We start from the raw sequence: 12,938 nt of genomic DNA, 5'->3' as shown, positions 1-12,938 counted from the left end.
AAAAGTAATGGAGTTAGGTCCCTTCCAGGGCTTTAAATTTATATTTTTATGAAAAAGGTTCAGACAAAGCAGAAAGAATGAGAATGATGCTGATGGCAACAATGACAACAAAAATCATGATGATAATGACAGGATTTATATTTCAGACTTGCAAAGCACTTTATAAATGCTCTCTCATTTATCCTCACAACAACCTTGCGAAGCAGATATTGTAATTATCTATCTCTATTTTACGGATGAGGAAACTGAGCCTGAAGAGGTTAAGTGACTAAGTAAGCACATGATCACATGTGGTTGATGTCTAAAGTTCAATTTGAAATCAAGTTTTCCAGACTCCAGGTCTAATGTTCTATTGAAACACTCAATTGCCTCCTGAGTTAAGCAAAGAGAATTCACACCACTTGTGACTTGGCAGTAAGGTGAGAAATAGAGATAGAAAAAGGACAGAGGAAGATTCATATAAAACGTGCTAGGTTTGTTTTTTTTTCCAAAGTGATACTTTGATCTGTGTCTAGATCTCTCTCTTTTTCAAAAAGGGATATTCATAAAGACAGATTAAACTGCTCTTATAGAATAGAAAAGGCAGAATTTCCTTTATACACACTGATTTTTAGGTAATTAAGAAACAGGGAGTCTCTGTGCTTAAGCTTTGTGAGAAAAAAAGAACTGTTCAACCTATATTCAGATAGCAATCACTGCTGCTGAAAACAAAAGACAACATGATATTATTAAGTGAGAATTTATTATGCCCAACATGAGTCTGTGTCCTGGCATTCACTCAAACCCCTCAGGAGACCCTATCTATTTTCTACATCCTATTGCTCTGTTAATTCCCAGTATTCTCTTGTCTGGCTCTCGCTCAGACCATATCATTCTCTCCCTACAAGAATGTTCTCTAATTCATGGATTCAGACAACATCAGGGCTGAAAAGGATATTAAAGGTCATCTATTCCAAAACTTATTTTACAGAAGACATAACTGAGTCCCAGAGAAGGGCAGTCAGTGACTTAAAAAGTCATACAATCATCTGAAGGGACTAATAAAGATGCAACCAATTAATTTAGATTTTCAAAAGAAAAAAGAAGATGGAAATAAAGATAATTTAAAAGCTTGGTGTGATGCTAATAAGGAAACCACCAATAATGTTAAAGTTTAAAAAAATGTATGTAAAGAAATTGGAAAAAAAAAAGGATTAAATAACTTTTCCAGAATCATACAGTTCTTAAGTGTCTGAAACTGGATTTGAATTCAGTTCTTCCTGACTCTAAGCTCCTGACCTCTAAAGAAATGACAAATATGAGTATATCACAAGTGGCAATTTTTTGGGTGGGGCTAAGGGGAATGGAAACTAAGATGTAGTGCAGGATTATAAAAGAAAAAATGTTTGATTTTTTTTTTAAATAGAAAGAAAATAGAATCTTCAGGAATGCTCCCATTATTGTGATTCTTGGGAAAATTCAAAAACTTGCTATAAAAGATATAGTGAATAAGTATCTAGAAATGGAAGCTATGATCATTACAAATAGCATAGTTTCATCAAGAACAGGTCATTTGTATGACCTGATACAGAAGGAAGAAAATAGAACTGGGATAAATGAAACAATGATTACTATAATGTGAACAAAAAGAACATAGAAAAGGTTGTAAGTACTTAAAGTAATAGCTAGTCTTGATGCTAGATTAAGGCTTCTTATTTATTTATATATATTTTTTTACTTTCAACCTCCTGACTCCACATATATAGCCATATAAAATAAGTATACAAATCAAACATTTACTTATAATAAATCATAAAGAATTTTATTTAAAACAATTCTTTGCTATACATATAATTTTATCATTATTAAAGAAGAGAGTAAATTTGCATACTAATAAGATGGATATGCTTGTTTGTTTTTACATAAAGGATTAAATTTTGGAGGAATATTTGATAAATTTTGTGTTGCCAAAATTTTTGTGACTCCCACATTCAATACATATTTAAGTTTTGTCCCAGAGAACTGATAATGAAAGAACTAATACTTAATAAGTAACTATTCTATTGGGCTTTAAGGTTAGCAAAGTATTTCACATGATCTTCAGGACAATACTGTGAGGTAGCTATTTTTATTTCCATTTTATAATTAAGGAAACTAAGAATGAAAAAGGTTAATTAAATTACCAAAGGTCACACAGCCATTATATATCTAAGTCAATATTTTAACTCAGTTCTATTTTTAACTCAGGGTCCAAGTCTACCTGTCTATCCACGATGCTCCCTAGACATATCCTATATTCCCTTCTTACAATGAATAGGTGATGTTAGGATGCGGTTCGAGCTAAGTATGCAGAAGGTGGCATAAATTGTCACTGTATTTAACCTTAATTCATAATATATAGGAGACAAGGAAGCACTTTGTCAAGTTAATCAATTTTTTTTTTTTTAAATCAAGGACTCAAGTACAAAAATACTTAGAGTACCTTGGTTTTTTAGTAATAGAAAAGGACTGGAAACTGAGGGGGCTCCTATGAATGAATAACTGAACAAATTATGATATATAAATGTGATGGAATGCTATTATACTAGAGGAAATGATAAAGGGATAGTTTCAGGGAATCAAGAAAGATTTCTTTGATGTAGATGCAGATGGATTCAGCAGAACCAAGAGAAGTGTTCATTCAACAAAAACAATGCTATAAACACAAGCAACTTTAAAAGATTTGCAGACTCTTATCAGTAAAATGATAGTCTATTGTTTCAGAGAACTGATGATAAAGTCGGCTACCGACTTTCAAACCAAAAAGCAATTAAACTCAGGATACAGTAAGTCAAGATATATATTTTGGACATATATTTGAGTTTGGTAATTTGTTTTCCTTTACTTTAAATTTTTGTTAAGGAATTTAGGTTTAGGTTTTTTTTTAGTTTTTTTTTTTTTTCCCTCAGTGGCAGAGAGGACTAAGAGGAGGAGAAAAATGACTTGTAATTTTTTTTTTTAAAAAATGGAATGAAAACATACTCTCTGACTTTGGTCGTTTCCTCAATAGCAAAATACTAACTCTCCCATAGCATGGAAAAATGCCAAACATACAAGTGTCTGCCCTTAGTATCACTTTCATTCAATAGTACCCACAGAGATACTTGTTGTATAGAATACTAATCCAGGTAATGATAATATGCATCTTTTATTGTGCTTCCTTCTCCCCTCTTTCACCCCCATCTCCAACAATGTGCTGGTTTCTCATGGCACATATTTCTAAGACTGTTGACTTTGAGCACTATTCCCATGAATAGGGAGTCAACTGATCATGTTATAAATAAACTCTTGTTGCTTTCTCTATGGATGCTATTTTCCATTCTCTGTTTTGGACACTTCAGTAAAATCAATGTCTGTTGAATTGAATTCTATCATTTTATGATTCCCTATCTCTTTTTTCTATACCCAGTCTTTTTGCAAATGTCCCTGTTCTTTGTTGGCTGGTTTTATGTACAAACACATTTAATGGATTTTTCTCTTATTCTTTAGGCTGCTTTCCCAATAGCATTTGGTGCACAGTATATTATACATAGTGAAATGTAACATAAAAAGTTCAAATCCCACCTCGGATACTAGCAACATAATGGGGAAAGATTATTGACCCTTTCTGAGCCTTTGCTTGTTAATCCATTTTTAAAAATCTGTATTAACTACCTCACAGGGTATTTTTCCAATGCTCAAGTGAAATAATGTATGTAAAATGTATCACAAACACATAATACTAAGTACAAGTCACTTTTTATTTTTTTCTGCTGTTGCTGCTACTGTATGACTATGTAACATTCTTCTGATTTTCTTGTGAATGATGAATCAGAATCACTATCATAAGTGTGAAGGCTCTACTGCACAAAGACTATAATCCATCTGCCTAAATTTTCTCAAGATATGATCAGGTTGATTGTAAAGGGATCTGAATTGCTAGATCTTTACATGCATATCACTTGAATATATTTCAAACCATTAGGGAAATTTCTTGGTAAAAATGAAAGAAACAATATATCAAGTTATTTAAAATTAGTAGAAACCCAAATTTTGCAAAATTTAATCATGCCTTCTGTTATTCGGCTCTGTATGCATTAAGTTTTCTGCCATCATCTTTTGGGGACTAACTCAAATGCCATCTCTTCCAGGAAGCCTTCCATCATTTTTGCAATGATGATCTCTCTCTTGATTGACCTCTCTCCTCTCTTCTCTTCCCCTCCCCATCCCTTATCTCCTCTCTTCTCTCTTTTTTCATGAATTCTGTAGGATTTCATTAATTCTGTAGGAATTAGATTCAGAATTGCATCTGAATCTAAACTCAATATCTATCTTTCAACTTTAGTTTTCCTTTTCTCCATATGGGGATAATGACATTTTCTGTAATTACTTGACAAAGTTATGATAAATTTCAAATGGGGAAACATATGTAAATTAGTCAACTATACATCTGCACACAAAAAGAAGCTATTTTCTTATTATTCTATAATAGATCCTCCTTTAGGACCTCATCAGACTGCAAATATTATACTAGTGAGGATTTGTCTTTGCATATACCTTGAAACCTTTGAAAAATTTTCCCCATTTTAAGAATGAAAGGGTTTCTCACATGACTTCTAGACAATTTTACTGTGGTCTCATTAAGCTGTGACAAGGATTCTTCAAAACCTTCCCAATAGAGTGGAGGCTCTGACAGCAAAACTTTGATATAGACCCAAGGATGAGCTATGATTCTGCTATTGTGCAGGGTGGGGGAGGTCCAACATGGAGAAATTTGAGATTGGTTATCACTAAAAGATTGGTAACCATATGATTGATGATTTGAGTGGGATATAACAAAGGAGCTTCTTCAGAAACTCATTAAAATTTCAATTACAATTTGCATCAATTGAAAGAATACTCATAGTGATGATGTCATTGCAACTTCCTTAAAACATTTAGAGATTGAGAATATAGGGATAATAATGAGACCTAGAGTGCTCAGAGATGGCTCAGAGAAGGAGGAGTTGAGCCACAATTCAATTTTATAATCCTACAGAATCTCAGAGTTGAAAAGGCCATCTAGCTAAATTCCTACTGGTATAGGGATTTCTAATATATTGTTTTTATTAATTGAACAACCAAGCCTCTGCTTGAAGAACTCCATTGTTTGGACACATTTTGCCTGCCAAGGTGGTCTTAGAAAGTTTTTCTAATTTGAGGCAGAAATCTTCTCTCCATAAGTTTTATTCATTGTTCCTTGTTCAGTTTTCTTGGTTAAAGCAGAAGAAGTACAATCAATCGTTTTACACAATAGCCCTCTTTACACTTGAAAATAATATTCTTGTTGCCTGAAATATATCTTCATATTCTATGTTCTCTCTCCAGGGCTTCCTAAACTTTTTCCACTTGTGAAACATTTTCATCCAAGAAATTTTTACATGAATCTAGATATATAGGTGTATGAAAGAGGTATACAAAACAAACATTAACTAATAATAATTTTGTGTTCCCCATATTCAGTTATGATATCCCAAGTGAGACGGCAACTCCACAGTAAAAGAAGTTGGGCTCTATATTAAATATTCCTAGTTGTTTTCCCCTCTACAATCCTCATATGACAAGTTTGTCAGTCCCCTCATCACTCGGTCCCCTCTAGACCCATGTCATTTTGTGAATGTAATACCTAAAATGTAACATTTAGAAGTGAATCCATTATTTCAGGTAGGACTCAGGCAGGGTATAGGACAAGATCACAGATTTTTTTCATCCTGGAAACTTAAAACAAAATAAATACAAACAAAAATCTAAAATGACATTTATTTTCTCAGTATTTGTGAGGGAGGTTTGAGTAAGACGAGCTGCCATGTCTCACAATTTACTTAAATTGAGACACTAAAATGTTCAAATCTTTTCTGAACCACCTTTGGCTAGCCAGTAACCACACCTCCTTAATCTTATGTTTGTTGAATAGTTTTGTGTTTCAAGACTAGGAGTTTCAGAAAGATGAGACATTGGAGAGGATGTCAGCAACCCGGTGAGAGGCAGAAGGCAAAGCTAATAGTAATGAAATAAACACTGTATTGCAAGGGACAGGCTAACAGCACCTTAGCAAAGTTCTGCTTTAAATGTGGCTGTATGTGGATGACATGTTGTGCTTGTTATTTGTCCTGTGTTCTTGAAAAGGATCATGACATCAGGGAGATGATGCCATGACATACAATTGAATTGGATTTAAGTGAGGAAGGGCTGGGCAAAGTTACCAGCCTTTCTCTAGAGCCCTCTGTGTCCAGTGGCCAGATATCAATCAGAATGCCTGGAGATGGTGCTGAATGCAATGGGAGACCTTGTCCTTTTTAAGCTCAGGTTTTCAACAGGTCTCAGTTTCATTGAGGCTACAACCATTTATTGATTACAGCTGGATAGAAACAGAGCAAAGAATGGCCTCTTTCACCTAGTCAAATAAATAAACAAATTAGTCTGGGAAGGAAAGAGTCTAAGGATTTCTGGCCAAAACAGAAATGACTGCTATTGCATTCACTTTCAGTCAATCTGGACCCAAATAATATTGAATTAAAATTATAGAGAAGGATGTAGAGATTGTATTCTTGATAGTAATCAACTGTTTGATATTAAAGTCTCAGTGGTTTTGGCAAAGCAGAGTCTTATGAAGCTCAAGAGCAGAGGAAAGTAAAATTTGGGGGATTTTTGGGAATGGGGTTTTGACCCAGAGGATTTGCTTCTAGAGACAGGTAGGTATTTCTCCTTCCTAAGGAGGACCATGTGTTTTCCTCCCTGCAGTTGGTGTAATAACTCCTATAGGTACCAACTCCCTGTGCCTCATTTTGTGCTCCTCTAGACACAATGAACAATTAGCTCTGGTGACTTCTTCCAGCAAGGATCCACAATCATGTTCTCTTTTGCTATTCCCCATCTCTGTTGGATTATCTTGTGGATCATTATCAGACTCCACCCCTACCTTGTTCCTCCCCAGTGAATTCACCTTAAGCACAATTTTATCTAGGGACAGCTCTGTGTCCCCTTTCCAAATTGATTCCCCATACTCTCCCCTGTTCATAGACCCCTGAGTAGGTGACCAAAGAACCACCTATATTTCAGCCTCATTTCTCTCTTCAGTGAACATGCTTTGTATTGCTGAATTGGCTGAGATTTTGTTTTTAAATACTAGATGAATCTGTGATGATAACGCATTCTTGAGATTACAAATGGCTGGAAATTTGCACTGGGATTGTCTTAAGATTCTATCTCATTAACCCCAATATATTTGGAAAGTAATAAGGAAAAAAAGAAAGGACAACTCAAATGAGTTTCACAATAGAAATGAAGTTAGTCCCTTTCGATTGGTCATTCAACCAATCAATACATTTTTCTAATTATCTACAGTGTGTGTACAGCAATGGCTGTACTAAGTACTAACTATAATGGAAATGGCTCAGAGACCAAGAAGTAAGGGGGAGGGACTTAGTTGGTCCAGATGAGATAGTACAATTGCCAAGAAGCATCTTGGTACTCTGCTATCTGTTCAGAGACCAAGAAAGCTGTGACTGTTCAACCTGAATCACCTCTCCTGCTGATGACAACTTCCTGTCCAAAGTGGCAAATTCATCCTGAGAGAAATCCACTTCTTCCCTTTCTGCTTCTCTACGTTCTGTTCTGGCTAAGTTCAATTCCAAGCCTGTCAATCAGACCACTTTTTACAAGCAATAAAAAGCCCATTTAAGAAAAAAGAGTGCTTAAAAAAAAAAAAAAGATGACACCCTGTTAAAAATAAAGCCAAGCATATCAAGACAGCCTGCAGGAATGATATTTAACAGCTGAATCCTAATGTAACCTGAAACTGCTGCAAAAGGGGCCTTGTGTCTGGCTGAAGTTCACAGAGCTAAAGCATGGACCAGATTTTTCAAAATTATTTGCTGATGTGAAGTCTTTTTTGTGATTACTAGCCTTCTCTGAACCTCAGCTTCCTTCTCTATAAAATGGGTATAATAAAATTTGTGTTAACTACTTCACATGGTAATGAGGAAGAAAAAAAATTGTAAACCTTAAAAGCATAAGGACATAATAAGTTAGTGACACGGTACAGCATACTAGAAAGCAAACTGTGGAATCAAAAAGATGCAGGTTCAGTTCTTTCACAGATTTTATATATATACACACACCAATCATGTGACTCAAGACACATCACTTAACTACTTAGTGCTTCAAGTCCCTCTCTGAGATTCTAAGGTACAGAGGAATTAGTGCTCTGCCATTGATGGGAGCAGTTTTCCACATCAGGAGTTCCCAGGACTATATAAGCAAGTCTGCTCTACCTCCATTACATTTAAGGGAAAATATATACATGCACACACACATATATATTTACATATACACATGTATATATCTATATATGGTGCTAAGTATCTGAACATCCCACGGTCACAGTTAAACTTCGATTTCTTCCTGATGGCTCATTTTCTATTCAGCAGTTTATATTAGACTCGATTCTCTCAAGCCACTTTCAGATTTTATTCCTTTGTCCAGAGGCAGAGATATGAGTACATGGAGCTAGATCATTCTCCTAGTTCTTTGGGAAAAAAGTCCAAAGCCAAATGTGCCTAAACTGAATTTTGCTTGCTGCAAGAGACAACCTGGAAAGGCTTGGAGGTAGTTCAGATTCAAAGAACAAGAAAACAGTTGTCTTGTAGAACCTTCAAAAGCAGAATGCTCTAATATCCCTCAGAACAAGATGACGCCTAACAGATGGGAGACATCAACAACAATAAGTTATCAGAGAAATAAAATACATCCATTCCTAATTAAGCCAATGCTCATTGCTGATATTTAATTTTGCCAAATTCTCAAGTACAGATACTCATTTTTCTTTTCACAACAAATCAATTGTAAATTTTGTAGTTGTACTAAAATTTCTTTCTTTTCACCCTTATTTCCATAGATATGAGTCTTTCTGCCTTCATATATATGTCACCATGTCTATCACTATGCACATTTATCTCTCAGACTGTGTGTGTGGATATTTCCCTTTGGTTACATGAATTTGTCTATGTTTTTCTCTATGCACATTTAGCTTGCACGTATCTGCTCTGTAGACAAAACAATACTGCTAAATAAATGCTCAATAGAATTCCTCATGGATCAATTAACTACCATTAAGATGAGATAGCAAACTGTGACCACATGGCTCAGACTCTCAGAGAAGAAGTTATGTTACATAAGAACAATTTCAACGTGGGTATTCCTGTTTGAGGCAAAATGATTCTATTATGTTTCTACAAAGCAAAATTTCCTCTGAAGCCTTTGAATTTCAGTCAAAAATTTTTGGAATAAATAGTTGACTCAAATAGAAAAGATGTTCTTGTACCTTTCTCTTGTTTGTAGGGCATATGTAGAAGTTGTCAATCACAGTAGTAATGCCAGGCTGTAAGTTGAGTTTGGTGTAGGTAGTCCCATAATCTGATGACCTATAGGAAACAGGAAAAAAGAAAAAAAAATATATTAAATATCTACTCAAATTTCCCAATGTCCAGTCAGTTTGTAACTGTAATTGTTTACCTTGGGGATCTGTTTGTCTGGCTCCTCCAAGGATTATATTCATCCTTCATGCTCAAGTTAGGATATAAGTAAATTGAGGGGAGTAAGAAACTTTTTTTCACTTTTTTCTTATGTCCACAGTGCTAAGTATAGGGTAGGTGCTTAATAAGTACTGTCTAATCGATTGATTCAATATCAGCTTTGCCAGGAAATACATATAACCAGGAACATACATCTTTCCACTTTTTCCCCCCACTTTGATCATGGTACACCACTTTTAAGCTAAACAGGTCTCATTCTGATCTAGTTCTTAAAAATAAACTGCACTTTCCTGTCTTTATACCTTGACTCAAATCATTCCCTTGAAAAAGCTTTTTGACCCACCTCCTACTGCGTGCTAAAATCAGCACCATCCTTCAAGGTTAAGAGCTTATATACCAAGTTTTCCACATTTACACAGAGAGCATAAAACCCTAGAATTTCAGTTTTGGAAGGAGGCTCAAATGATACCCATCCCATGCTAAATGTAAATAGGAATCCTTTCACAGCAACCTTAACAATTGCACATCTAGTTTCTAGTTAGAAACTTGCAGTGATGGGCAACCTACTATCTTCTCTATAAATTTTACAGCTTGTTATAAAGTATTGTTAGTCCTACCATGATAATCCCCAAAGAAAAACATTCCTAGCTCTTCAATATAAGTATTCTAGTTTAAATGATAGGAAGTAAGCAATCTAATTAAGAAGGAATGGAAGAATCTGGAGAGTGGAAAGAACTTCAGAAAATATGTAGTCTAATCCATCCCTTAAAAAAGAATCTACTCCCTGAAAATACAATATAGGGAATCTAGTCTTTGCTTAAAGACCTCAAATGAGGTGGGGGGGGGAACTCACTATCTCCCTATTTGGCCCACTCCTTTTTTTTTTATTGGAAACTTGTTCTGACATTAAACCTAACCCTAACAATCTGAAATTTGCACTACCTTCTAGTCCTGCTTCCAGAAGTCAATAATGAAATCTTATCCCTCTTTAAAAAGGTAGTTCTTAATACAGCTAAAATAAAATTATCTCCTCAAAATAAAAAAAAAAATTAAAGCTTTTTCCTTTTTCAAAATGAAGATTTTTATTTCCCCTATCCAATATGTCAATCTAGAATGTCCTGAACTGTGCAAATAAATTTCAGGAGGTCCATGAACTAGAATAGGAAAATTACATCTTTATTACCTTCTACCCAGATTTCAAGATATCATTCATCAGGTAGCCAAAGCAGTCTAACACACACACACACACACACACACACACACACACACACACACACACACACACAAAATGGTAAGAAAGATCATGATCTGAATTACTGGCTGGAAAAGGACTCAGGGAATCAAGTACAAAGATCAGGAAAGTGGTTATGTGATTTGCCTAGGGTCACAGAACTAGTATCTGAGGAGTGATTTGCATTCAGGCCTTCCCCTTCTCACAAGTCCAGGACTCTTATCTACCACACCGTTCTGCCTCTTAGAAAATAAACTCTTTGGCATATAGAACGCAGAATATATATTGAAGCTGTTCAATGACTCATAGCCTTCCCAGTCTCTGAACTCAGCAAGGAGAATTCACTTATAAAAAGACATAAATCAATCTCTAATGTCTACAATGCTAGTGTGTGGGCTAAAGTGAAATGCAGAATTTCAAGCATTTCTGGGAGATCTTTTAAGACAGAGACTCTTGCCCTTTAAAATTACATTATGGTGGCCATCGCAATGTATGTCTACATTGCATGAACCTGGAACTATTGTCAATTTTCCCCTCTACCTGTCTGCTTTTCTAGACAGACATTGTTGAATTAAGTAACCATCAAACCCAAATACATGACTTTTTATGACCTTACTGTATAAACACAATGGATCATGCATGTTTTATGCACAGTCATATGTACAACTTGACTCTATGGTGAACTTTGGTTCATTATTCCCTGCTATAGTAATGAGCTTTGGGAAGGGGACCAGTAGTACCAAGGAGAGGTCAAAATCTACTCCATAGATCCCCACCTGCATCTCCAACTAGTTTCACACTGAAATAATGACAATAAGAACTGAGTTGCTTAGTATTTTATGAACACAAATGATTTTGAACTTATCTTTAAATCCATGATTTCATTTTGATTTCATGACAAGCCTATAAAGTAGGTAAGGTAAATATTATTTCAGAAGCAGATTTCTGCAGGGGATAGAGCAATGGGATTTGGAAGCAGAAATTTAGGTTTTACTCTGCTACTGCTAGCCTATGTGACTGTGGGCATGTTATAATCTAAATTCCATTTAAGGTACACTTATTAGGAGTGAGAAGACTGATTAAAATCCTATCTTGGACACTCTATACATTCTAAAATTGAGGTATGTCTTCTTCTCTTGATTAAAAGTAGAACTCTTTTTTTTTTCCCCTTTGGAATAGAAATTCCTTAATTTTAGGTCTTTGCCTAGCATGGTGTCTCATATTATTCACTAAGGCTTCTTGAAATAACATAAAATGAGTATTGTGGGCATGCTTAGGAAATTTTTGTTACCTTTCTATGTACATACAAGAGATTTTTATTCTCTCCTGAAATGGAGTGGCCTGCACTGAATACAACACTCCAGGTACAATCTGTTCCTGTTCTACACATTTTCTAAAGCTCAAGGAACTTTTGACATAAGTGGTCAAGTTAGGCCATGATATGGGAATAAGTAAGAAGACCAGAACAGTAATCAGAATCTCCAAGTTTTCTACCGAGCACTTTTGTATCACTGGATCTTTAGGGGTATATTAATAAATGTTTAACAACCAATTTGCCATGGAGAAGGGGAGGAACAAAACCAAAATAAAACAATTGTAACACACTTAAATTTCTGCATTATCAACATTTTCTCTATTACTTTCTTAACTCTGAAAAATAAAAAAAACATATATATAAATCAAGGCCTTATTTGCAATTCCCAAGGTGTAAATGATCACACTAAAAATTTAACAACTGGATCTCCCCAGAAGTTAATGCTGGCCACCAGCACACTCCTGGAGGAATCTTCAATTGTCTGAGAAGCATAATAATGCTTGACTTTTTCACTCCACAAAGATTTTTTTATAAAGCTCACAAAACTTGGAAATGTAAGGGACATTAGAAATCATCTTTTAAATTCTGTGACCCACTTTGAAAATAATTCAAAATATCAGTTTAAAATAGAGCTTTTAAGTGTCTGATACAGTATGAGAACTCAGGAAACTTGAATTCAAAATCAGTAATTTTGACCCTACTATACTATGACATTTCTAACAATGTGCTGATCAGTTTAAGTAACATCTGATAGATATCAATATGTCAAGTGCAAATTTGATTTTCTGGAACAACTAAAACAGAAAATTACTTTGATATATGC

At 34.9% G+C, this 12,938-nt stretch overlaps 1 protein-coding gene across 4 annotated transcripts in view; it reads right to left on the bottom strand.

The window, feature by feature from the left end:
* SORCS2 (sortilin related VPS10 domain containing receptor 2) overlaps positions 1-12,938 on the bottom strand; it is a 1,241,960-nt gene that overhangs the window by 464,010 nt on the left and 765,012 nt on the right. For all 4 annotated transcript variants that reach the window (XM_051965561.1, XM_051965559.1, XM_051965560.1 and 1 more), the window contains exon 3: positions 9,359-9,458. In XM_051965561.1, coding sequence (XP_051821521.1) covers positions 9,359-9,458 — 100 coding nt within the window. The remainder of the gene's footprint in view (positions 1-9,358; positions 9,459-12,938) is intronic.

This window comes from Antechinus flavipes, chromosome 6 (assembly GCF_016432865.1).
Source record: "Antechinus flavipes isolate AdamAnt ecotype Samford, QLD, Australia chromosome 6, AdamAnt_v2, whole genome shotgun sequence".
NCBI classification, from domain to species: domain Eukaryota; kingdom Metazoa; phylum Chordata; class Mammalia; order Dasyuromorphia; family Dasyuridae; genus Antechinus; species Antechinus flavipes.
This window is presented reverse-complemented; position numbering and strand designations above follow the sequence as displayed.